The sequence below is a fragment of the Littorina saxatilis genome, linkage group LG4, assembly GCF_037325665.1.
Source record: "Littorina saxatilis isolate snail1 linkage group LG4, US_GU_Lsax_2.0, whole genome shotgun sequence".
Lineage (NCBI taxonomy): Eukaryota > Metazoa > Mollusca > Gastropoda > Littorinimorpha > Littorinidae > Littorina > Littorina saxatilis.
The window spans coordinates 15,462,831-15,490,101 of NC_090248.1; the positions used below are offsets into that span (position 1 = coordinate 15,462,831).

General features: G+C 41.7%; 2 protein-coding genes and 1 non-coding gene across 3 annotated transcripts; 1 reads left to right on the forward strand and 2 right to left on the reverse strand.

The window, feature by feature from the left end:
* Nucleotides 1-253: 253 nt before the first annotated feature.
* On the reverse strand, nt 254-325 carry Trnaw-cca (transfer RNA tryptophan (anticodon CCA)). The gene has a single exon. It is a non-coding gene; the product is annotated as a tRNA-Trp (tRNA).
* Nucleotides 326-1,628: 1,303 nt separating this feature from the next.
* On the reverse strand, nt 1,629-17,370 carry LOC138964069 (zinc finger protein 11-like). Its single transcript, XM_070335956.1, has 7 exons — nt 17,244-17,370; nt 8,427-8,699; nt 6,517-8,044; nt 4,522-4,690; nt 4,224-4,354; nt 2,353-2,554; nt 1,629-1,930 (listed from the first exon to the last, which is right to left on the reverse strand). Exons 2-7 carry the CDS (start codon nt 8,606-8,608, stop codon nt 1,662-1,664), a joined length of 2,481 nt encoding a protein of 826 aa, XP_070192057.1. The 5' UTR covers nt 8,609-8,699; nt 17,244-17,370; the 3' UTR covers nt 1,629-1,661.
* Nucleotides 17,371-17,770: 400 nt separating this feature from the next.
* Nucleotides 17,771-26,730, forward strand: LOC138964070 (alanine aminotransferase 2-like). Its single transcript, XM_070335957.1, has 3 exons — nt 17,771-18,974; nt 20,762-20,923; nt 21,750-26,730. Exons 1-3 carry the CDS (start codon nt 17,997-17,999, stop codon nt 22,071-22,073), a joined length of 1,464 nt encoding a protein of 487 aa, XP_070192058.1. The 5' UTR covers nt 17,771-17,996; the 3' UTR covers nt 22,074-26,730.
* The last annotated feature ends 541 nt before the right edge of the window (nt 26,731-27,271 follow it).

The following is a 27,271-nucleotide window of genomic DNA, read 5'->3' on the forward strand; positions in this document are numbered from 1 at the left end:
AGCAGCTCTCGCGAGACACGTTCTTTGTTATGCGTTGAACGTCGCGAGAACTTCGAACCTCGGCTTTTGCAGCTGGCGCGAGATCGCTGTACCACATGCTTTGCTATGCTCTAAAGTTTGCGAGAGCTTACGAGAGCTTGGAATACCGATAGGGTCTATTCCACGACGACTTCCATAATATATATGTCCTTTTCATCATCTCTTGGTGCAAATAGGTACAATTTGTATTGAGCAGAGGAATAAAAATTAGCTGTGACCCCGACGTGATTCGAACACGCAACCTTCTGATCTGGAGTCAGACGCGCTACCGTTGCGCCACGGAGTCTCGCTGAGAGGTATATGGAAAATAAAGTATATAAATTCAATCTTGAGGAGAAGCAATCGATTGTCCGGTGCGCTGAAACCTTGTGACGAAAGAAAACGACTGTATTATTGTATGGGATATTACCTGCATACTGTACGCTGTCAAATACTCCATTGACAACAAAAGCTGTGTGATCTAATCTCATCCAGATGAGGTCACACGATTCATCCGTTTCCTCCGGTTTCGGAATACTCGCGGTATAAGGGAAGCAACTTTATTTTTACAGTACAGAAGCCATACTCAATTAATTGTTCCCCTTCGAATGCTGCTTTATCATGTACTGGCACCAGTATTACTAGCGACGGGGAATACTGGCAATTATTGGGCTAAGCAATAATGAAGTTTATGGCAGCCTTAGTTACTCAGTACTTGACTAGCTGAGAGCAGACGCATACAACTATATTTCCTTCTGCACGGAAACCCCAAAATCCAAGCACAAACACACCATCATTTTCAGTTCACTAGCCCTAGCGAGCAAACAGCGTCTTCACACACACACACACACACACACACACACACGGCAAAACTGTGATACGGATATCTCTTCATTGACCACATACTTACTATACTTGACTCTACAAACAAGAACATGTGCAACATTGATGTCAGGGATTGTCAGTGGGGTCGGCCCGCTATTGCGCGGGTCCGCTATTGCGCGAGTCTGCTATTGCAGGGGTTAGGGTTAGGGTTAGGGTTAGGGTAAGGGTTAGACCCGCGCAATAGCGGCCCCGCGCTATAGCGGCCCCGCGCTATAGTGGCCCAGCCCCTTGTCAGTGGTCGACAGCTATTCTGGTTGGTTTGCTGCACAGTATGTGGAGGATGATCCAGTCTCTAGCTCACTTGTTTAATGTTTGACCTTTCCTGAGATCGACTTCTTTGCACAGTTTGACACTTTTAGAATTTGGAGACTTCAGAAATGGAGAATTGGCAAATGTAATACAATTAAAGACTGCAAGGACGAAAGAAAAATGATTATCGTCTGTTCAAAATCTCTTAGTGTTTGCAGATGGTATAATTAATTTTGTTTGTTTGTCATCATCAATGGAATCGTTCCATTTATTTTCTATTTCTTTCCTTTGTTTTGTTTTTTGTTTGTTTTGTGTGTGGAAGCACAGGTTTCTCCAAAGATATAAACACCCATAATAGGAGACTTGCCAGATTTTGGGTGAAACATATTAACTGCCACGCATGCACTTCCCAATCTGTCACATTCATTCCACCACAGCATCCGATACATATTACACTGACTTGGCATGACTTCCTGTAGAATTTTCACATCCTTTATTTTTTAGACAGTTCATGTTAACATTTCAGGCTGATGTTTTTTCATATGACACTTAAGACCACTGTGCCAAGCAAAACTCTCTGGGCACAGGCGACACTTATAGGGTTTTTCTCCGCTGTGTTTGCGATAGTGGAGTCGCAGATTGTAGGACTGGAAGAACGTAGCACCGCAAACATCACATGCAAATGGTTTGTTGCCCGAGTGACGTTTCCTGTGGGCAGCCAGAGAGCTCAGGTAGCGAAATGAAGCTGAGCACTGCTTACATTTGAATGGTGTTTCACCTGAAACATACAGAAAAGGACTCTATTCAGTGACAGCCCATCCCACCCAACATCTAGTGACAAAAGTCTGAGACTATTAAAAGTGTGTAGAATGTTTGCATTCTTGCTTTCAAAGATCTTCAGATGCCTTGAATTTCAAGTTACTGATGTGAAAGAAACTCAGGCTTGCCTCTGAAATAAAAGTGAGGTCAATTAAAGCTCTTACAGGAAATGACTAAATGCAGACATATTGCTGAAAAATGTATCCACGTTCAATACCAAAGCTTGGAAAAAGTCATGGCTTATAACCCAAAGAAGTCGGGTATGCACTTCACAAATTTATTTTAATTATTGCTAGTCCTGATAGCATTAAACTGGATGTAAACTTTAGTGCGATGGCCTACTCCACGTGCAAGACTCTTGTTGGCTAAGGTGTCTCTTACCCGTGTGTTTGCGTTGGTGATTGCGCAGCATGGCCTTGGTGTGAAAAGCATAGGGGCACTGTGAGCACTGGAAGGGTTTGTCATCAGAATGGTACTTCATGTGCTTGCTGAGGTCGCTCAAAGTCTTGTAGCCTTTGCCGCACACCTTGCACTGGAAAGGACGCTCCCCGCTGTGACGCTCAAGGTGCATTGCCAGCAAGGCCTGTTGATATGCACATCACCAAACCTGTATCAGTGAACTTGACGCAGCCACAGTCTGAGTCAGCATGGATCGATCTTACAGTTACAGGCCATATTGTATCTGCAGCTACTGTAACTTACTCATACGTCCACAGTGATGTTCCTAGTTACAGAGGACAATATGTCAGTTGGACCTGAATTTAAATATATATCAGTCAAAATGTCCTTGTTGCAAAGAAATTGTTGTGTCAAAAGACATTCCGTGTGTCAAAACTATCAGACATTCGACTGACAAGAATACGTCAGATCAAAAACGTATGTGAAAATGACCGAAGACTGATGCTTGGGAACAACATTGCATCAAAAGAGTTACTGTAAATCAAAGAAGCACATGTATTTGTCCACACAGGCTCGATTACAATTTTTTTTAAAGTTAGCCTGAACTGCTTTACTTTTATTTACACAAAAAAATGCAAAAAAGAATTTCAGTTATGTTCTAACTTTCTTTCACACATATATTATACTGTTATCTTCTGTACTGGTGCTGATTCACCCTGTAACTCATTCTTCTAGCTTTTGTATGACACGCCCTGTGTCATGTCCACAAAGAACTAGGACATACATGTCAGACTAAACAACACAGCAAAGAACTATTTTTGAACACTCTCTCTTCAGCAACAACGTGCACAAACAGGGACACTCTCAAAATGCTCAGAATCATTCAACAAAATCAAGAAACTATTTAGAACTGACAACAACAAAATACACATCTGACATTAAAAAAACTGGTGTCAACACACCAAGCAGACACGATGCAGACATTTGGTCACTTAAAACTTCTTGGAGCTCTTTACGAGAACATCCAAGTACATGTATCAAAGTGTTACATAGTGAATCTTAATACACAGCCACTCTTCCAACATCTTAAAATCTTCAAAGTCATCCAATATCATTCAAGTAATTACACTGTCAGACACGTTGTCACCAAAAGGAAGTTGCAAAGCCACGTACACATCTGACACAAAGTTCATACTAACAACCACAACATGCAACATCAAGTTATTGTCATCATTCTATCAAAACAAAGATAAACACCAACAGTACATCCCCATGAGTGAGACAAATTCTATCATTTACTCAAAAATAAAGGAACAAAGCAATCCTGCCATGGAGTTAGCCAAGTTCAGCATATAAATTGGTGTTTAAGTGTAGCATTGTCTAAAATGTATTTGCACATCCGCATTTATGCTTTTTTGTGCAAGAATATATACATTTTTAAAAAGTTTATTTAGAAAGCAGGAACATAATTCCCAATAGAGAGTGTCACTTTTCAGTGTGGAAAATGTTTTTGTCAGAATCAGAAATTAATCAGTACCAGGGCTCACAAGAAAGAGCGAACTGTTGCATGCGTGTGATTAGTTTGAGCATAGCAATTTTAATCTTGGCATAACAGCGTAGCAATTGGTCTTAAAACATAGAATGCTACGCTGAAAGCTCAGACAGCAATATATATCACCTCTCTATGGACATGTAATGACAAGGATGGGATTTGTTTATGGATCCACATAAATACGCCTTTTTTGACATTGGAAACACACGAAACAGCACATTTTTGATAAACAAATCAGATATTTCTCAGCTTAAACTTGTTCATTTCTACCCAAGTCCAATCACTGCATTAGTGTACCTACCTTGGTTGGAAAGCTGGCACCACACACGTGGCAGAGTTGAGATGAAGGGTTGTGCTGCAGCTCATGTCGTTTCACACCACGCTTGTCTATGAACCTCTCATGGCAATAGCTGCACTGGAACGGACGCTCACCTGTATGCAAAAAAAAAACCCACTGCTGAAACTCTTATTGGTGTACACCACTACCATCCAAAAAATCAGCTTTAATTCTTACTTGGTATTTCAAACTACCTTTTATAAATACACACACACACACACACACGCTATCTCTAAAAATGTACCACACAGATTTAGGTGACCTGTGTGTTTGCGCATGTGCACAGTGAGGGTGTGCTGTGTCTTGAAGGCTCGGCCACAGTGGTGACACATGAAGTGAGCGTGGTGAGTGTGAACGGCCTGGTGTACGGTCAGCAGGCTCAGCACGCTGAAGGAGGCGGTGCAGTCTGGACACTTGTACAGCTTCTGCACCTGCACTCTCAAATCAGGCAAAATAAGACATGTTTGAATTAACATGGCAACAAAAAAGCTTAGATAAAGCCAACATTTTTTTCCCCACGGCTAAACTTGCAGATCATGCAAGTCCTTGTTAAGGGTCTCCTGGAAGCTAAGGTGTATAATAGCCCGACCGAGGGGCTAGCGATGGACGTTTTTTTAATTTTTTTAAAGTCTAAGCAACTTTTTTATTGTGCTAAAGAAAAGTTGCACAAGACGATTAGTACTATCTTGTGTTGAAATAATTAAGTGTGATCCCTAATCGTTTTTTGCTCTACCCTAGTACATTTTTGAGTGATACAACCGAAATTGGGTAAATTTCTTGCTTGATCGATCCTCAGTAACTCACCCCACTGACCTCTCTACTATGCTGGGTGCACTTTTTTTCACACAGGTCTGTCAAATTCTGTTTCACTGAATTCCTCAGTCAGGTTCTGTCCTATGAGCATGACAGTTTTAAAAAGCACGAGAGTTCAAACGATATATAAAAATGTGACATTGAGCGTGGGGCTCGTTTCAGGTATGAACGTGCGGGTTTTTCCTCTTGATTTGTGAAAATTGACGTGTACAGGGCTCAAACTGCGAAAGCTGGAAACAAGCCAGTTTAACAGAAGATAGTACTTAATCGTCCCTAATAAATTTTCTTCTTTAGCGCTATATAAAAGTTGCGCAGATTTTGTTTCTTAATAATTAAAAACATCCTCCACCTGCCGCTCTGCCAGACTATACATCATGTCTCAAATGTCTCTTCTTTGTACATTTCACTCGTGTTTCTCTTTTTACATTTAGTCAAGTTTTGACTAAATGTTTTAACAATAGAGGGGGAATCGAGACGAGGGTCGTGGTGTGTGTGTGTCTGTGTGTGTGTGTGTGTGTGTGTGTGTGTGTGTGTGTGTGTGTGTGTGTGTGTGTGCGTGTGTGTGTGTAGAGCGATTCAGAGTAAACTACTGGACCGATCTTTATGAAATTTGACATGAGAGTTCCTGGGTATGATATCCCCGGACGTTTTTTTCTTTCTTTCGATAAATGTCTTTGATGACGTCATATCCGGCTTTTTTTAAATGTTGAGGCGGCACTGTCACACCCTCATTTTTCAATCAAATTGATTGAAATTTTGGCCAAGCAATCTTCGACGAAGGCCGGACTTCGGTATTGCATTTCAGCTTGGTGGCTTAAAAATTAATTGATGACTTTGGTCATTAAAAATCTGAAAATTGTAATTAAAAATATTTTTTCATAAAACGATCCAAATTTACGTTCATCTTATTCTTCATAATTTGCTGATTCCAAAAACATATAAATATGTTATATTCGGATTAAAAACAAGGTCTGAAAATTAACAATATAAAAATTATTATCAAAATCAAATTTCCTAAATCGATTTGAAAACAATTTCATCTTATTCCTTGTCGGTTCCCGATTCCAAAAACATATAGATATGATATGTTTGGATTAAAAACACGCTCAGAAAGTTCAAACGAAGAGAGGTACAGAAAAGCGTGCTATGCAGCACAGCGAAACCACTACCGAGCTGAACAGGCTCGTCAGTTTCACTCCGTTTTGCACAAGCGGCGGACTACGGTCATTGTGAAAAAATGCAGTGCGTTCAGTTTGATTCTGTAGTAATTTCGCCTTACGCGACTTGTTTCTTTTTGTTTACTTTAGCAGTTGGATTTGTATTCCCAACGCCTAAGCAATGCTCCCGTTCAACTGTCTTGTTGCTCAAGACCATGAATGGTTTATGCAAGAGACAGAGAATCATACAATACAGCTGGACATAGACCGAGAAAGGAGGGTTGTACCTGGCGGTTAGCATTGTGGCAAGTCTTCATGTGCTTTGTCAAGTATTGGAGACCCAAACAGCACTTGCCGCAAACATGGCAAACTGCATCTTGATTGTCTTCATGTCCCATCGCATGTCTTTGCAAGTATACTGATTTTTTAAACTTTGCTCCACATTCCCCACACACGTGAGGTTTTTCATCTCTGTGTACTTTTGCATGCTTGACCAACTGTTTCTTGAACTTGAAGCCACAGTGACAAAGATCACACCTGAAGCGAAGGTCCTTGCTTTCCTGATGATCAGAAGCAACATGTGTACACAGAGCACTCTCTACGTGGAAGACCCGCTCACAGTATCTGCAAGCAAAAGGTTTCTTTATGGAATGCAGTAACGCATGTACCTCTAGGAGTTTCTTTGTAGGAAAGCTATTCCCGCATACAGTGCACTGACAGGAACGACAACAGTCGCTCAAATGTGCCGCCAACTGTCTCCGGCTTTTAAAGGGTAGCTTACACCTAGTACAGGTTGTTTTTTCTTTTAAGTGAGACCTCCTGTGCACTTTCCAGCTGCTCTGAAACTTGAAGACTTTGTGGCAGATCTGACAGGTGGCTGGCTGTGATGGCTGTGTCAGTGCAGCTGGGCTTTGCAACTCCTGTCTGTTGGTAATGATTTGTATAGAGCCTTCACACAGTTCCCTACTCTCAGGGGTAAAGGAAGCATTCCGACTGTTATCCTGGTGCTTTATCATGTGGTCCTCAAACAGACTTTTCAAACGAAACATTTCCCCACACAACCGACACCTGAATAGGGGGTTAACACCATGCACTTGAACTTTACGGGCCTGAAGACTCCCACAAAACATGAAGTCTGACTTACACTTCTCACATGAGAAAGGCTTTCCCTCATCATGTTCAGCAGTATGAGAGTGTGCCTGTAAATCAGTTGAGGATAACTGATCACAGTATGTACACTCAAACTTAACCTTGAGCTTTCCATCTGCGCTTGGATATTTTGACAGAATGTTTACCCTTTCACAACAGTTTCCACATTTTTCACATTCACAAGGTTTTGTCACAATTACTTCTGAATCTGAAGCAGTAGTAGGCAGTTCCATTGAAGTAAAACTGTTGGGATACTCATGTAGATGTGACTCTAATGAGAGTGAAGGCATGTTGGTTTTTCCATGATAGTCTTTGATGCTCTCATTGTCTTTCCTAGCATCTTCATCAGCGTCTGCACTATCTCCAGCACATCTGACGTCAACATGTTGGGCATTTTCTGTTGCTTGCTTGCTCTCAGTCTGATGTGCCCAACTCATGCACTTGACCTTCTTGTCGCTAGTCACTTCCACGTCACGCTTGGAAAGGTGTGAACCCTGGCCTTGACCACTGGGGACACTACTTGTGTCAGTCAGTGACTGGCTGTGCATGACTGCTGCTGTATCAACCCGTGAAGGTGGTGACTGAAGGGTCCCACAGCGGCTACACACCAGAGGGCTGTGGCAATGAAGACACTCAGTGGTCTGGTGCTTTCTGTTGCTGGCATATCTGTTCATTATACAAGTATACAAGATAAACGTCAAACTTTTCTACTCAGTACATTTTCACAAATGCCGTTCCTATGATAAACACACAGACATAATATATATGCACACACACACACACACACAAATTATGCTGTCACTATCACTGGTTCTTGCTGTTCAATATGCATCAATTTTGATACAATATACTTATCACACACACACACACACACACACACGTACACACACACACACACACACACACACACACAAATCTATCAATGTCACTGCCTCATGCCTATGTTAAATAAACAGCATAATCGCTACCATCAACACCACAAACATGCACAAACACACCATGACCATCACCATTATCACCACTTTCATCCTTTTAAAGTGATGCTTACCGCTCAAGCAATAAATGCGCAATCTGTGAGTCTGTGTTCAAGCCTGAAGTCTCTTTGATCTCCAGCCATCGATAAAACAAGGTTTCCTCCAGCATGACTGGAAAAAGTCTGCCATTATCACCAGTACTCTCGCAACAAAGCTTGCCACAGCCCCCAGACACTAGATTGTCATTTGCAGACATCCTATTTGCTCAATGCCCAAACACAACCATCATCACTTCCCTTCTTCCTTCAAGTACAAGGCAGATCTATGTGGACCGAGTTACTTGATGCCTGAAACACACACATTAATATAGTGCTTAAAAAAATATTACATGCATGAGCCTGTGCCAACAGGGGATCCTTGAAATGGGACATTAACAGGCAAAATTCATAACGCAAACAGAGCGTTGCAGTTTTAAGATAGTAATTTATAATCTTTTAAAATTCTGTATGTAACATTTAGAAGATAACTTGTTGCATACTTTTTTGATAATGCCCAAACAAAACTTGATATTTGTGTGTGTCAACCATAACGCAGGACACATTACTATGCTCAATATTTTGTTCATAAAAGTGTGAAATGGCTCAAAATCACATTTGTACACATACATGCATAGTAAGCTAAGGATATATTGCTATAGCTCACATAACTGAGATTTCTGGGCTAAACAAATTATGTAACCATTGTGTCCTCCGTTACGATTGACACACAAGTCAAGTTTATCATCTCACATAAGCAAAAACAGTTTCAGAGCAAAACTTAAAGGAGAAATGTTGTATTTAACATTGCATTGTCAATCTTTGTGTATCTAAACTTACTTGGATTTCTATTCAGATTACCATAATACTCATATTTGTGTGTCAATCCAGAATACAGAAAAGAGAATACAGAATACAGAATCTTTAATTGTCCAAGGTTGGGAATTTCTTATGACATTGCGGTTAAGTAACATTCAATCCAGCCATGTACACCAACACACGCATCATTTATACAAACTGATCAACAACACCAATTTAAAAGAACACTGGACAGCATTTAAAAATACATTCACTAAAACTAGCAGCTAGCATACCCTCAAAGCTTCTTCACCTCAAGTCACACACACACACACGCGCACTCGCACACATTGCTGCCTCATGCAATTTTATAACTGACAGAAATCGCAGTCGCTGGTAAAAATAACAGATAACAAATTAAACCATGAAATACAATAAACATAGATCTGGGAAACCAACACAGTGGGCATCGTTAAAAAAGCACACCAGCGCCTGTACTTCCTCAGGCAACTGAGAAAATTTGGCGTGTGTGCAGACAACCTTACGCAATTCAATTCTACCGTGGTGTGGTAGAGTGTCCTCACCTTCTCCTTGACAGTGTGGTACAGCAGTGCTACCCAAAAAGAAAAGAGGGACCTGCAGAAAATCGTGAAAACAGCAGCTAGGGTGATAGGATGTAATCTGCCCTCATTACTCGACTGTTTCTAGCTCGTGTCGTGAAGAAGTCTCAGAACATCATACATGACACAACACACCCTGCATACTGTCTGTTTCAACCCTTACCATCAGGTAGGCGGTTTCGAGCAATTAAAACCAGGACATGTAGATTCGGACAGAGTTTCTTCCCACAAGCGGTCAAGACGATACCCGCGCGTCCCTGATCAGTCTGGTTTTATTGATTGCAGAAAAGTGCTGTGATAGCTGTATCTCTTAATCTACTTTAACTTCCATATTGTGCTGTTCTGTGATACTTATTTATAAAAAGGTGTGTGCGTGTATGTATGTAGGTGTGTGTGTGTGTGTGTGTGTGTGTGTGTGTGTGTGTGTGTGTGTGTGTGTGTGATATAATTCGCTGACCATCAGATCTATGTTTATTGTATTTCATGTTTTAATTTGTTATGTTATTTTTACCAGCGACTGCGATTTCTTTCACGTTATAAAATTGCACTTGTGTTGATGGTGAGCAATGTGATAGGTGTTTTCTTCCTTCTGAAGTCGACTACCAGCTCCTTAGTCTTCGAGACGTTGAGTTCCAGCTCGTTGTCTGAGCACCACGCCACCAGTCGCTCCACTTCGGATCGGTATGCTGACTTGTCAGAGTCCTTGATGAGGCCCTCAACCGTTGTGTCGTCGAAAAACTTGAGCACCATGACAGAAGGGTTGGTGGAGACACAATCGTTAGTGAAGAGAGTAAAGAGGAGAGGAGACAGGACGCACCCTTGTGGTGTCCCTGTGTCAGGGGTTTGGAGACAATGTCGTTTATCTTCACCCGTTGGGGCCTGTTCAGCAAGAAGTCTAGGATCCGGAGGCACATGACGGGTGTACGCCTAACAGCATAAGTTTGTCGAACAGGGTATAATCATATTCAAAGCAGAGTTGTAGTCAATGAACAGCACGCGCGCATACGTGCAGGGCTGTTCCAGATGCTGCAGGATGTAATGCAGGCCGAGGGCAATCGCATCGTCGACAGACCTATTCGCCTCGATAGGCAAACTGTAGAGGGTCCATCACGTGGTTGGTCGCTGCCCTCAGGTACTTCAGCATCAGCCGCTCCAGGACTTTCATGACGACTGAGGTCAGGGTCACACGGTGGTAGTCATTAAGGCTGGTCACGTGGGATTTTGGGGGGATGGGGATAATGGTGGAGGTCTTGAAAGCAACTGGTACTTTGCAGTCACGAAGTGATGTGTTGAACAGGTCAATGAAGACTGGAACTAGTTGTTCAGCACATGCTTTCAAACTTGCTATAGAAACGCCATCCGGGGCAGCTGCTTTCCTCGAATTTTGTTTTTTAAACAGACTCCTGACGTCAGCCTCAGAGACAACAAGGGGGGAGGAAGGTCCGCTGTGGCTGCAGTAGGTGTACTTGACGCAGGGGTGTTGTTCAGCTTGTCGAACCTGCTGTAGAAGTCGTTCAGCTCACCAGGGAGTGACGGGTCGCAGTTGTCGACAGCAGACTTCTGCTTGTATTGAGTGATCTGCTGGAGGCCTTGCCATACAGCCCGGGAGTTGCCTGAAGCAAACTGATCTTGCAGCTTGCACCTGTAGCTGCCCTTAGCCTTGTCAATCGCAGTCTGGGCGTTGCGTTTTGCTCTGTTGAAATCTTTCTTATCGCCACTCTCAAAGGCAGTATTTTTCACCTGGAGTTTGACTTTGATGTCTTTGCTGAACCAAGGCTTGTCGTTACCGTAAATAGTGACAGTTTTAGAGGAAATGCAGAGGTCTTCACAGAAACTGATATATGAAGTGATAGTGTCTGTGTACTCTTTAAGCTGGAGCACAACTCTTTAAACATGTTCCAGTATGTGCAGTCTAAACAACCTTGAAGCGCTGCCGTAGATTCCTGTGTCCATTGTTTAAGTTTAACAGTCCCCTTGATTGGTTTGACAGTTTTCAGTTTTTGTTTGATAGGCGGGGATGAGAGGACACAGTACAAATATTTTATTTTGTAGCCTAAAATAACCACAGATTAAACCACAGTTCAACGAAGTTGTTTTAGGCAGTGTGAATAAAAGCTATTTCTTTAAAACTGTAATTCAACAGAAATGAAACAAATTCTTAATTTTATATACTGTTCAAAAAAAGAAACGCATAGCTTGTAATATTTGGTTAATTTAGTTATATGGCTACAAGGATATCCACCAAACTGCAGAAAATGTTTATCTGGTCGTCGACCTTTCGTCCATTGCCACAAGTGAGCTCTGCACGTGACGCATGCGTTATCAGTGGCTACAATGTCAAAATTGCTCATTTGGCATGACCACTCGTCATGCTTCAGTGTAATCTCGTGAAACTCGGGGAATATTGAGCTCTCACCATGTCTTCCAAAACCCATAAAAGCGGATTGTTCGCCACAAAGAAATCAGACGACAATTCAGCGACGAAAGATGGCCCGATTGAGCAGAGAAGACCGCCAAATTGCATTGGGTCGTTTACAAGCAGGCCAAAGTCAAAGTGCAATCGCCAGGCACTTCCACGTGTCCCAGAGCACCATCAGTAGACTGTGGGTCAGGTTTCAAGCCACTGGCTCCGTTTCTGACTTGCCACGAGCGGGAAGACCAAGGGCGACAACTGCTGCTCACGACCGCTTCATACGGCTCCGCCACCTCCGGAATCGTTTCCTGTCGGCCTCATCTTCTGTCCAGGCTCTCCCCGGGCCACACCGATTATCGGACCAGACCGTGCGGAACCGCCTGCATGAAGCTGGTTTGAGAGCTCGCAGACCTCACAGAGGAGCTGTCCTCACCCGCCGCCATCGCCAGAACCGAGTGCAGTGGGGCAACCAGCACCTTCGCTGGACCGTCCGGAATCACTGGAGACACGTGTGGTTCAGCGACGAGTCCTACTTCCTGCTCCAGCGACATGATGGTCGGAGGAGGGTCTACCGGAGAGTAAACGAACGTTACGCGCCCAACTGTGTGGATGAGGCACCCGTTCATGGTGGTGGAGGCGTCATGGTGTGGGGGGCGATCAATACCGCTGGAAGGAGCACCCTGGTGCACGTCCAAGGGCGCATAACTGCCCAGCGATACGTGGAGGAAATTCTGCGCCCACACGCCCTTCCTCTTCTGGCTGACCAGGATGCCATATTCCAGCAGGACAACGCTCGCCCGCACACAGCACGACTCACCACCCAGTTCCTCACCGACCACCATGTCCAGGTGCTTCCCTGGCCATCCATGTCGCCAGACATGAACCCGATAGAACACCTCTGGGATGAATTGGACAGACGTGTGCGCAGGCGAGAAGAAGCGCCGGCAAATCACCGCGATCTATTGCAGGCACTTCAGGAGGAGTGGGACACCATCCCACAGCAAGATATCCGGCATCTGATCCAGTCCATGCCCAGAAGGTGCCGGGCAGTTGTTGCTGCTCAAGGCAGTCACACCCCCTACTGACTTGACAGCCTCGGCACCCAATCGTATTGATTGACTGATTGATTTGAAGATGCAAATGAACTGTGTGTGCATTCAACTGTGTCCATACCAAATTTCAAACAAATAATCTAAATATTGGATTTTCTGTTAATTTTTTCGAAAAATAAAACAAATTTGGCAAGTAGCAACTATGCGTTTCTTTTTTTGAACAGTATAAGAAAATGGTCAATCGTAACAAAAGGACACAGCAATGATACAATTTCTCAAATTTAAAAAATTAAGAATGTAAAAATGACATCTGTGTTTTTCTGTTGTCTTCTTCTTCTGCGTTCGTGGGCTGAAACTCCCACGTACACTACGTGTTTTTTGCACGAGTGGAATTTTACGTGTATGACCGTTTTTACCCCGCCATTTAGGCAGCCATACGCCGCTTTCGGGGAAAGCATGCTGGGTATTTTTGTGTTTCTATAACCCACCGAACTCTGACATGGATTACAGGATCTTTTTCGTGCGCACTTGGTCTTGTGCTTGCGTGTACACACGGGGGTGTTCGGACACCGAGGAGAGTCTGCACACAAAGTTGACTCTGAGAAATAAATCTCTCGCCGAACGTGGGGACGAACTCACGCTGACAGCGGCCAACTGGATACAAATCCAGCGCGCTACCGACTGAGCTATATCCCCGCCCTTTCTGTTGTCTTCATTTCATAAGCTCGTTTAACATGGTATTAACCCTTACACTGGTGCAATTCTGTAACACATGTTACATAGCCACTGGTGAATTAACAGAGAGAAAAAAACACCAAAACGGTCATATAGGTTTTCGCATCCATGGGAGGTAATCGGAACCGACCAAACAGACTGAGCCAGTAGCGCGACATATGTCGTGACAACCAGGTGACAGTATACGTAAAGTAGCGCGACATATGTCGCGACAACCAGCCTAAGGGTTAATGTGCTAAAAGACCTGAAATGTGTAATGTAATGATAAAATTGCATTCTTAAATTGAAGAATTTAAGGACATAATCTGTTACAGTTGACACAATTTTAAATTCAAATGTTTATACAAATTCCAAGATATATTTACCGTATGTACAAAATCATTGGAGCAAATCCTCCTCTTACACTCAGGGAAATACCATCAAGAAATTGAATTTCCATGCAGTATATACATGTATGCTCTTACAAAACAATGAAGTAGCTATGTGTGAAATGTCACACTCTGAAAGTGTCAGATTTTGCCATTTCTGGGCAATTCTTATGAAAAGACCTTCCAATTGATAGAAACTGGGGCGGGGACGTAGCTCAGTCGGTAGCGCGCTGGATTTGTATCCAGTTGGCCGCTGTCAGCGTGAGTTCGTCCCCACGTTCGGCGAGAGATTTATTTCTCAGAGTCAACTTTGTGTGCAGACTCTCCTCGGTGTCCGAACACCCCCGTGTGTACACGCAAGCACACTGAGACCAAGTGCGCACGAAAAAGATCCTGTAATCCATGTCAGAGTTCGGTGGGTTATAGAAACACGAAAATACCCAGCATGCTTCCTCCGAAAACGGCGTATGGCTGCCTAAATGGCGGGTAAAAAACGGTCATACACGTAAAATTCCACTCGTGCAAAAAACACGAGTGTACGTGGGAGTTTCAGCCCACGAACGAAGAAGAAGAAGAAGAAGAAGATAGAAACTGATGAAGCTATTGCTACTATCTCTTGGAAGGGTTTATTTTAAGAAGGTGTAGTGCTATTCGTGTCTTGATGTTTTCATAAAGAGAAAATCTTCTTGAAAGATAGGTATCTTCCTGCTGACCATGATTTGGCACAGGCTCACAAAGAATAATTGTATGGCCTCAGTGATAAATCATATCATCTATATTTCATCAGTGCGTTTACACAACACATTGAACTAGCATGGCCTATTATGTAGGTGTGACAGGGTGACGCAGTAGTCCACCTTTCACAGCAGATTCTCTACAGAGTTGTCTGAGCACTGAGCTATTTATAGCTCGAACGTTCAATGACTGCTGGTCACACTCCTGTCGCTTTTAGAGAGTTGTTTGTGATAGGGTTCGACTGCTGTTGTCTCCTGTTATATATATACTCTTGCAAAGCTTTATGTACACCAAAGCAGATGTTTATGGGGCTATTGAATTAGCCCAAACTCACTCCTGTTTGACTGGATTTGCATCCAAAGGTAATTACACATGATTCATACATTTGCTTACATTTTGGAGACACTTAGCCTCGCCCACTGTGAGGACCATTGCAGCTCATGCATGTATAAAGGGCTTGTGGCATCCACACAAAAATTGTGGTTTAGAAATCAAGACCAAAAAGAAGTTGGGTAAGAAACTTTTAATTTATCCCAGTGAAGCTGGAGGTATCCCACGAACCCCATGCTGACTTCAACTTGAGAAATGTTCTTCCCGATAACACATGATAAAGAAGGATTCTTAGTCAATAGTGACCTAACTGGGTCTACAGTTGGTGATGGAAGTTCACCAAAAATTGGGAACTTAAATACCAATTCTTCGATTTTTGATCCAACGCCAACCAGGGCCGATGTGTTGGGGTGCAATTTCCGAGACTACGGCATAAATTAATGCTCGCGCAAGTGGACAACGTCAAGATATTTTGATGTCAATGCATCATGACGTCATCTACTCTCTGGGCCTTTTCTCTCGTGCGCATGACGTGTGTGTTAGCATGTTTGTGTGCACATGTGTTATTGTGTGTGTGTGTGTGTGCACATGTGTGTGTGTGTGCCGGTGTGTGTAAGAGAGAGAAACAGAAGCAAGAGAGAGAGTGAGAGAGAGTGTGTGTATACATGTGTATGTAAGGGTGTTTGTGTGTGTCTGTGTATGTGCGTGCGGGTGTGTGTTTTGTGTTCATGAGTGGTGTATGTGTGTCTGTGTATGTATACATGACTGTATACATGTATGGGTGTTTGTGTGTGTGTGTCTATGTGCGTGCGGGGGGGTGTTTTGTGTTCATGAGTGGTGTGTGTGTGTATATGTGTATGTGTGTGTGTGCATGATTGTGTGTGTTCTCTCTCACTTTGTCACTATTTCTTTCTCTTTGTACAATGCTGCGTTGCCCAAAACAAATAATGGTTTTGGGTGTGACGAAAAAAATAACAGGGCCGGTAGTGCTATGTAAATCATGAGCAGTTCTTCCACACCCATAAAAGAATATGACACTACCAGCCTGTTTCCACACATTGAGCCAGAATTTTTTATTTTGGCAAATCGATGTTGCAGTTCCAGAGCAAACGATCCAAATTTCTTAGCGAATTTGCGTTTAAACATGTTTTTCCCATAATATAACAATACACAGCTAAAAAATATGGCCAAGAACAAATCTACGGTACTTCGAAGAAAGAAGAATAACAACATTCTTGTCCAATACGACTTACATTTTCGATTTTGCTGTGTGCGCTGTAAAATCTCCCTACCTTTAAAGCAGACGAAAAGCAAACATCTTCATTTTCTTCCAAGGGAAAAATCGTTGGTCATAAAGTCTTGCAGGACCCAAACATACTTCTCAACGCTTTCATTTCTTTTCATAATCAGTTGCTTCGCAAAAATAAAATGTCATTATTTTTCTCAACTTGTCAAGTCAGTCATTAACAACCATAGATATCCTTGTCAATACACATCTATGTAACAACCACAGAACACAGAACTGGGAAATGACACTGATTGGACTACGAAAAATCTTCGGTGTACGTTAGTCGCGGTGTTACTAAAACCAGAATGTCAAACTTTTTCCTTGGCCTTGGACGGAAACATAATTAGATTCTATATGTGGGGGAAAAGTTATCTGCCAATGAAGTAGTATACATGTAGGCTATACTGCTAAATACAGCACCTTCTCCAGTTCAGATAATAACGGCCCTGACGTGTTTGACATGTACTACAGGGTACCGGCTAGGGGATGCAGCACGAGGCACCACTCACGTACGTACCCGTCCAAGCCTTTCGTCTGAAGTACAGCTAACGCACCAAGCCGGTTCGATTTTTCCCCATAGTCCGCCAATAGCAGACGACGAGCAAAACCGCCATATTTGTAAATAAAAAGAAGGTAAAGCCACAGCGCAAAAAGTAGAAGTTTCGTATAAAAAAAATTAAAAAAATGGTTTGCTAGTCATGATATATTGCCTAGGAGAGGGCACCTAGTACAGCCATGCAATACATTGAAACTGCAATCTGCGTCAACATCTTAGTGTTGTGTATGACTCCTCACAGGCATCTTACAAATTCCAAAATAATATTCCTTTGCGTTTGTTTTTTCTTTGATCGATTCACTATTAGGCCTATAACATAACTTCAAGTTCTGCCTCTCAAAATTATCCTCAGATAGAAATCATAGTTTCTTAACTCTGAAAAGTGCGTTAGAGCCTGGTGGTTTTGGACAACTGCCACAACTGCTTCGTAAGCACCGCCTGTTGCGAAACTTACAATAGATTATTAATTTGCCCTTGGTACGTGACCGACCTTCACCTTCGTCTACTTCCGCCCAGCAGCTGAGTCCATCATCATTTCCTTTCAGATTTTCGTAACTTCAAGCTAAAAGTTTGACGGTAGTCGGTCGTCCGACTTGCTTTCCCGTGAGCTAAAACCAGAAGAAAAAGGCATCGGTCGGGTTTGTAAAGGCTGATCACAATACGCCATCCACGTGTTAATTATTTGGAGACGGAGCATAGCAGACGACAAGCAAAATGGCATCTAACGGACCAGTAAAGGACAAAGTTTTGACTCTCGAAACTCTCAATCCTTGCGTGAAGGTGATGGAATATGCTGTACGAGGGCCTATAGTAGCAAGAGCCGGTGCCATCGAGGCCGAGTTGAAGCAAGGAGCCAATAAACCCTTCAAACGCGTGACGAAAGCAAACATCGGAGACTGTCATGCTACGGGACAGAAACCTATCACTTTCATCAGGCAAGTCCTGGCGCTGGTCACATATCCAGATGTATTAATGAAAAGTCCCGATTTTCCAGAAGACGCCAAGAAGCGGGCACAGCGAATTCTAGGTGCCTGCAGAGGAAACTCCATTGGGTCCTACACAGAGAGTCCTGGACTGCTTGCCATAAGGGAAAACATCGCCAAATACATCAAGGAGCGAGATGGTTATCCATGTGAGCCCATCGACATTGCTATGTGCACTGGTGCCAGTGATGGTATCAAGTCTATTCTAACTCTGCTCCTCACCGGCAAACCAGGTACAGAAAGAGCTGGTATCATGATACCAGTGCCTCAGTATCCTCTGTATTCCGCTGCACTTGCAGAATACAATGCCTACCCCATCCACTATTACCTCAATGAAGATAACCATTGGGGACTGGACGTAGCTGAGCTGAAGCGGGCCCTCAATGAAGCCAAAGCAAACTGCAAGCCAAGGGCTATTTGTGTCATCAACCCAGGCAACCCTACAGGCCAAGTACTGACAAAAGATAACATTCAGAATATCATCAAGTTTGCTCACGAAAACAAGCTCTTCATTCTTGCTGATGAAGTTTATCAGCATAACGTCTATGCCAAGGGGTCACAGTTCTTCTCCTTTAAAAAGGTCTTGATGGAGATGGGGACGCCGTACAACACAATGGAGCTTGCGTCTTTTATGTCAGCATCCAAAGGATTCATGGGAGAGTGTGGATACCGTGGTGGATATACAGAAGTGATCAACTTGGACCCAGAGGTAGGAGTGTGATTTAATCTTCATCTTTTTCAGCTGCAGATGAGTCAATCTGTCTGTCTGTCTGTGCTACTGTTGTGTCTGCATGTTTGTCTGTCTCTATAGATCTGTGTTCAGGGGCTCACACCCATGATTATTGAAATTGAATCAGGTGAGCAAGATGAAAATTAAAATAACAAAATGCTGGAATATTTCTGGGCTAATTAAGGGAATCTTTCATTAAAAACAGCCTTTAGTTGATGATGTGCTGTGTTGGCTTAATTTGTCCACTTGGTAGGAAATTGATCATTTAAAAACAAGTCGCGTAAGGCGAAAATACAATATTTAGTCAAGTAGCTGTCGAACTCACAGAATGAAACTGAACGCAATGCCATTTTTCAGCAAGACCGTATACTCGTAGCATCGTCAGTCCACCGCTCATGGCAAAGGCAGTGAAATTGACAAGAAGAGCGGGGTAGTAGTTGCGCTAAGAAGGATAGCACGCTTTTCTGTACCTCTCTTCGTTTTAACTTTCTGAGCGTGTTTTTAATCCAAACATATCATATCTATATGTTTTTGGAATCAGGAACCGACAAGGAATAAGATGAAAGTGTTTTTAAATTGATTTGGACAATTTAATTTTGATAATATTTTTTATATATTTAATTTTCAGAGCTTGTTTTTAATCCGAATATAACATATTTATATGTTTTTGGAATCGGCAAATGATGGAGAATAAGATAAACGTAAATTTAGATCGTTTTATAAAAGAAATATTTTTTTTACAATTTTCAGATTTTTAATGACCAAAGTCATTAATTAATTTTTAAGCCACCAAGCTGAAATGCAATACCGAAGTCCGGGCTTCGTCGAAGATTACTTGACCAAAACTTGAACCAATTTGGTTGAAAAATGAGGGCGTGACAGTGCCGCCTCAACTTTCACGAAAAGCCGGATATGACGTCATCAAAGACATTTATCAAAAAAATGAAAAAAACGTATGGGGATATCAATCCCAGGAACTCTCATGTCAAATTTCATAAAGATCGGTCCAGTAGTTTGGTCTGAATCGCTCTACACGCACGCACGCACACACACACACACACATACACCACGACCCTCGTTTCGATTCCCCCTCGATGTTAAAATATTTAGTCAAAACTTGACTAAATATAATGATGGTCAGAAAACTTCCTACATGTAAACAAATATTTGACGGTCAACCGGCAAGGGAATAGGGAATAGACCCATGCGTTTGATCAGGCCTAAAAAAAAAATAGGTGTGGTTATGGTAACCCGACCTACCCTATTTTTAGGGGCCGACCCTATAACTTTTTATTACATTTGTCCAAAAAAAATTTGAAAACAAGAAAACGAGTGCAGAAAACGCAATGAAAGCGAAAGCGCTCGAGTTGTCATGCAGACGCATACTTATTTCCCTGTCAAGTAGGTTTAATTTGTATACATTAGAAAAAAAAGTAAAAACAAAAAAAAAAGTTATTGCCTACCTTCCTACCCTATTTTTGTTGGCTATGTTACCTTAACAACACATATTTTTTTGTTCTGCCTCAAAAAAGTATGCATCAATGACTGACGACTGAGGCCTGGGAACAACACTGTTGGTGTTACCTGATTTTTTCTTTTTAAACCTCACAGGATATATTCTGACTGAAGCTCTCCCACCAAATAAGCACTTAAAAAGAAAACCGATGGCATAATCAGATGTGAAAATCAGTTATGACCATGTAGATTATATTCTCTATGAAAACCAGGGGTTCTGCTGCCTAAAGTGTGGAAGCATTGTTTTTCAGGTGAAGGCCATGTACAACAAGAGCATCTCAGCCAAGCTGTGTCCCCCTGTGTCTGGCCAAGCAGTGATGGACGTCATCACAAACCCTCCACAGAAAGGAGAACCCTCCTTTGAACAGTTCACAAAGGAGAAAGAAACTGTTCTGGCTCAGCTCAACGAAAAGGTTTGTTGAGAACGTCTTACAAGTTGCAATAACTTGCATGCAGCAAAAGCCAACGGTCACTGCGAAGTTTTCTTTAACTGTATGTCTTTGTTTTTTGAAGGAACAGATCGATAAGCTTTCTTGATACAGTCTTCCTGTGGATTAAAACTGATTGCTCCACGAATGATTTTCCCAATTTATTTTGATTATTGTTTGTTGTAAAATAATCGATATATTCGATGAGGGCTCTTTATTTTCTTCCAAGAACAAGTGAAGAATACCGTCAGAGCCTGTAAAAACCAAAGACACCTTCCTTCTCAAAGTCAAAGCATGGTTACAATACAAGTCTCAAATAGCTGATGAAGAAAAGGGCTGCAGCTCTCCTTAGATCTCTTTAAATTCATCTTAACAGCCTCATAGAAATAAAACATCATTAGAAATTGTTCATCAGGTGCCTGTTCATGTATGGTTTCTCCACTGTCTTTTCTGTGATCTCATCCACCAAACTGTCAGCCTGTACATCCTGTATAAGTATATTGTCAATCTTTTGGCCTAAATAATAGCAAAGACTGTATTGAGAAAACACCAGCGTGAGTTATAGTAAACTTATACTTATACAGGATGTAGAGGCTGACAGTTTGGTGGATGAGATCACAGTAAAGACTGGAGAAACCATACATGAACAGGCACCTGATGAACAATTTCTAATTATGTTTTATTTCTATGAGGCTGTTAAGATGAATTTAAAGAAATCTAAGGAGAGCTGCAGCCCTTTTGCTCATCAGCTATTTGAGACTTGTATTGCAAATGGCGCGTTTGTTGTGACATGTGTGGCTGTGTGTTGCAGGCCAAGCTGGTGACGAGTCTGTTTAACTCCATCGAGGGCATCACATGCAATGAAGTGCAGGGAGCCATGTACGCCTTCCCTCGCCTTCACCTGCCAGCCAAGGCAGTGGAGGCTGCCAAGGCTGCCGGCCAGACACCAGACTCTTTCTACTGCTTCGCTCTGCTGGAGGAGACGGGCATCTGCACAGTGCCGGGCAGCGGCTTTGGGGAGAAGCCGGGCACCTACCATTTTCGCATCACCATCCTGCCCCAGGTGGAGGAGCTGAAAGAGGTGCTGGGCCACTTCAAGGATTTCCACCTCAAGTTCATGGCCCAGTACAAGTAGACCTTGTGTCGCCTTCCTGGTCGCGTGGAACTGCTACACCAGGCCAGATTAGCACACTGTGATGGATATCGACTGGGATGTTGATGGGGGTCAGCCCAGGCGATACCGTTGTCAACTTATTGTTTTGACTTGAATATATATGTATTCAGTGTAACCCCTTAACCTTCGCCCGACCGGGTTATTGACTACACACGCATATTTTTCCTTCTTTGAGAAGCACGGCCCCACGATGTCTTCCGTGTGTAGTCTAATTTGACCTTTGTTTTTTTAATTACTTCTCGCTGAAATTTAATGATCTTTTAGGACATAAGAGCTTTTTAGGTGTCTGAGGCATTCAAGCTCATTAAAAAATTCCAACTGGTGTAAGAGATATTTGCAATTAACTGGGTCCACACGGACCCACGACGACCGGCGAAGGTTAAAGAGGAAGCCAAAAATTCCTGCATAGTTTTCTCAGAGGGTCTGGGCTCTGAACTTCTTTTGCACATGCAAATACTATTCCAAATGTGTGACAAACATGGTAGACTCTTTTTCACGAAGAACACATTTAATATGGTGGAGGTTGGAAGAAAAAAGTACCCAGTTCTGGACTTACACTCACATTTGATGATAGCAAAATTGAAAGGCAACATCCTTCGTCTTTTGCACATTATTGGCCGATTGAGATGTACAGGATTTGTCAGTTACTGCTGTATTTGTTATGGAAAACTGTGTACATTTTCCTGACATTTTGATGTATCAGGGTCTGTAAATACTGGCGGCGGGGTCAGGAGCAAATTTGAATGTCTCTCTTGACCTCGCCAAAAGATGTTTTAAGTGTCTGCCCTGAGAAAAGTGCCAATTGATAGCAGCCTTAGCAAATTTTAAACGGGTTGGTGAATTCAGTCAGTCTTGTTGCCTGACCTTTCTTTTGACTCGGCCACAGTATCCTAACATTCTACTAACTGTCTCTTGTTTTGTTGTACAAAAGCATTGAATCCAAGTGTGCCATACTTTTTCTTGTAGTCATCCCTTTTTAGTCTGTCTGTCTGCATCTTTCCACCGTACACATGTACATGTATAAAAATTCTCTCTCTCTCTCTCTCTCTCTCTCTCTCTCTCTCTCTCTCTCTCTCTCTCTCTCTCTCTCTCTCTCTCTCTCTCTCTCTCTCTCTCTCTCTCTCTCTCTCCATTCACATGTATACACATGCAAATGACTGCTTCTATGGTACTGAGCCCAAAAAGGAGAAAATGGTATGGAAATCAAAAATAGGTTTAAACAATCAACAGTGAGTGTTTTTCATACTTCTGACCATACTCTTTAAGATTTTAAAAATAAAAAATGAATATGACCAGTCGATTGGACAGTGAGGAACGAAACAAATTAGGGGTGTGCACCTGTGTTTCAGAAAAAACATTGGGACACCCTTGATAGAACAAGCATGACAAAACTAGGTGTGGTTTTGTTTTTCAACTTTAAATTGTTTTTCAGGAAGAAAGAAAACAAGTGAAACAGAATTTTCAAATATAGTCCCCAAAAGTTAACTTTGCTTCTCTATGACAGTTTGGGACACCGTTGCATCTGAAACAGTATGTGTCATTCTGCAAACATTAAAAAAAAACCACAGAAGAAATCTGGCTCTTCACTTACATTTTCTCTTCAAAAGGGTCTTTATTAAATTTAACGTTTCATGTTACAAGGGACACTACTTGCCTCAGAGGAGTTTTATTTTGGTTTTAGAACTATGTTTCAGCAGATATCTTCCAAAAGCCATGTTTTTCCAACTTCCAATTTATATTCCCTCAGATTGCTGTTGGTTGCAAGAGGTCACTTTTCAACAAGCACTTAGAGCATTAAATTCAAGAGGCTACTTCATTGACGTTTCAGACGCATCATTCATTATATCAAGTATGTCAAGGGACACCAGCAAAGCAACGCTAAGTTTTGTCCCAGATACGTCTGAAACATGATTTCAAAATTTGTACTTACGTTGTGAAAAGGCTGTCTTAAAATCTAAAACCACAAGGAAGCAGCTTCCTCCATGTTATAAAATCCTAACACTCAAGTAAAATTTTGAGATTGCTCATTACACAATATATAACTGATCAAAATAGGTACGTTTTCATTTTGGTGCGTCATGGGGCAAATGGCCGCGTGTTGGCGAGGAGTTCGAATTCGCCGATTTTGAACTTCGATCATGAAATATAAAACCAAAAATGTTATTCCACCACAAGATAATTACAAGACACAGCTTCAATAATGTAAAATAGTTATGCCTTGAACAAAGATAGTCTTCGCTTAAGTTGTTTTTGCTGCAAATCCGCGGTCTTTCGCATCAACCTATTTTTGGAGCGTTTCAGATGAAACAGTGCACTCCCTTGGGACGCGTCCTAGATTTATATTTCTTACGAAGTACACAAAAGGAGTTTCTGCTGAAAACGTCATCACTGTGTGAGGGATTTCCCTGGGGAACCCTAGTTTAAAAACTATTTTCGTCAATGACGAGTTTTTGTGTACGGCGAGGTCTCTTCACTGCCGTTCCAGACGCATCATTTGGGACACTGCGATTTCAAATTTCAAAGCGGACACTTTTCTCTATCTTTGTCAGTGAAGAAAGCTGCTCAGTTTATTAGTCTAGATGCATAATATTGCTGAATGGTTTGACTTGGGTCATTTGAGTGTCCTGCAAAAGCACAGGAGGTTGACGTTTCAGACGAATCAAACGGGACACCCCCTGATGCGTCTGAAACGCATTTTTTGCAGTGGAATTGTGTATCATGTGAGCTATTGTTGAATTAAAGTTAAACTGGTTTTCGTTTCACTTAATGAACATATCAAGAGTGAATTTAAACATAAATATCAATACCACATTGCTTCATGCAGTCACAATTTACCTCGAACTTCACACAGCATTTGAGTTCTTTTTTGACGCCATTTTGGGAGGAAATTACGCACATTTTGGACAATACTACTTGTAAATAAATTACTCATACAGCTCAAAGTACAACAATTTATAGAATGGTCATATTTTTTTTATTTCAGCAGCAAAAATAGCAATCAAATGTTTACTTTGTCCACACTGCCAACTTTTGTGACAGTACCCCTCTCAGACCTGTTTACCCATACGATTTCGCCGTATTTTGTACGCAAAGTTGCCAAGGATACGACCAATACGTTTGGAGAGAAAAAAATATGACGAACGTAAAAAAAAATCTAGTTCGATCGTGATAACTAAATAAAAGAAGACGAAGAAGAAATCGAAAGTAGGTTGCCAAACCTGTTCTCGCGATAGCCCAGTGGATAAAATCCAGCTTTGACGATTGGTCAATGTAATCACATGAGACGTGATATGATGAAATTTTATCTGCCGCCATTGTTGTCGTCGAAGCAAAAAGCAGTAACGCCTGAACTTTGAAGTTCCACTTCTGAAAACGGACAATATTATTGCTGTCCTTGAAGCAATAGCCCATGAACGTTTCTTGTGAGTTGCAAAATACTCTCAATATTTTGAAAATATGCTGTATCTTGGTGAAAATTACACCAAAGTCAAAGTGTGGGTAAACAGGTCTGCCCTTTTGAGCTCAGTACTGTAGAAGCAGTCAAATGTAATCATATTTGTGAAGTACAGACACAGTACAGGTGCTCATATGTCAGGAGGCAATTGACTTCTTCTTTTTTTTGAGGCAATACCTCCATGAATTTGAAGAAACAGAAATGACCTTTATATTCCAGGGACTGAGCTTATTACACTGAAGCAAACAATAAGCCTCTCAACCAAACATCAGATACATTCATTTTGACTTAGTATTTGTCAAGAAAAATTGGGGATTCAGGGTTGGCATTAAACAGCAATTCCTGACATTCTCAACTCCTTCAAATCTGATGATACCTAAAAAATGAATTAAGCAGCAGATCAGACAAACCAGTTATTTTTGTAGTTTGGCAGTTGTTGTTTTTTTCCAAGAAATATTGTATGTTTGCAAAAAATGTTGACGTGGGTTGCTACCACAGGTTTTTATTGGAGCCAAATTGTTACATGTTCTTGCTAAATAAATACTGCAAAGGGCTGGTGGGATCCCTGAGGGACCCAACAATAGAGCACCACTGTAAGAAATACTCAAATATGCACTCAATTGTGGTTTTGGACTCATTGAACTTACTTATTTAATGCGTCCTTTTTGCAAATAGGGCTGTGCATAACTCCACCTGGAGTTCTCATTTACAAGGCTCTCATTGAATGTTTTCTATAATTATGCAATTATTTATGCAGAATGCTTCACCTGAGGGCGTTTTATACATACTATGGCTAATGCTACGTTATGTATTTGAAGTGATTATTGATCTTTAAAGGCAGTCCTTAATTGAGCCTGAAGTAGACTTCAGAAAGTCTTTTTATAAAAGATTCAGTGCCAAAACTTCATGCAGCCAGCTTTGTGAAGTAGACTTAGCAAAGTCAACTTCACCCAATTATTTGAGGCTTAAGATGGAGACTCAGCATGTACATGTTCTTGATTAACCAAAGACAATTTCATTTCGTAGTGATTTACACAAACTGAATTACTGTTTCTGCTTGTAAGAGTTAGGAATAAAGTTGTAAAACACAAATAAAACAACCCTTGTTAAGGGTTCTGATAGATGTTCAACTTGTTTAACACTGAATAAATCAAAGGAAATAATTGTGACATGTTGGTGATGTGCTATTGTTGGAACTGTAAAGAGCAAAAGGATGGATTTGTTTCATATTGTGATTTACAACTGCACATAGTCCACATTTTTTGCTTTGATTTTGTAAATGTATACATGTACATGGGGTCTTTAATCATGCAGAATTCATGGTAATCATGTGCCAGCAAAACTTTTGAGTCATACTGTGTCATCCTGAAGTAATTGGTTACAAACAGCAGTAGTGAGCAAAATGCAGTACATAAATCATCAAAATGCAAACACATAAAACACAATAAATTTGTTTCAGTTATGGCAAAACATAAGTCTGCTTCGCATCGAGTTACTTCGACCTCTGCTTCGAAAGAATTAGTCCGTGATCTGAACTTAAAATTGTTATCAAAAAGAATCCTATTTAATTTTGTTGTTTTTGACTAGTTGAACGTTCCAAGTGTTAGGTTTGGATAATTCTAGTGATTAAAATGGCAGCTTTCATGTGCAGTTTTGTCATTGAATCATGTCACCAGCCATGTTGGTGACTGATTATATCTTAGAA

Excerpts from the sequence above, each read along its gene's own strand:
- LOC138964069 (XM_070335956.1), bottom strand. The coding sequence starts at position 8,608 with ATGTCTGCAAATGACAATCTAGTGTCTGGGGGCTGTGGCAAGCTTTGT. Across the intron at positions 8,045-8,426 it reads GCGCATTTATTGCTTGAGCG|ATATGCCAGCAACAGAAAGC; the intron begins GTAAGCATCACT and ends TATAATGAACAG. Across the intron at positions 2,555-4,223 it reads GTGCCAGCTTTCCAACCAAG|GCCTTGCTGGCAATGCACCT; the intron begins GTAGGTACACTA and ends GCATATCAACAG.
- LOC138964070 (XM_070335957.1), top strand. The coding sequence starts at position 17,997 with ATGGCATCTAACGGACCAGTAAAGGACAAAGTTTTGACTCTCGAAACT. Across the intron at positions 18,975-20,761 it reads TGATCAACTTGGACCCAGAG|GTGAAGGCCATGTACAACAA; the intron begins GTAGGAGTGTGA and ends ATTGTTTTTCAG. Across the intron at positions 20,924-21,749 it reads TGGCTCAGCTCAACGAAAAG|GCCAAGCTGGTGACGAGTCT; the intron begins GTTTGTTGAGAA and ends TGTGTGTTGCAG.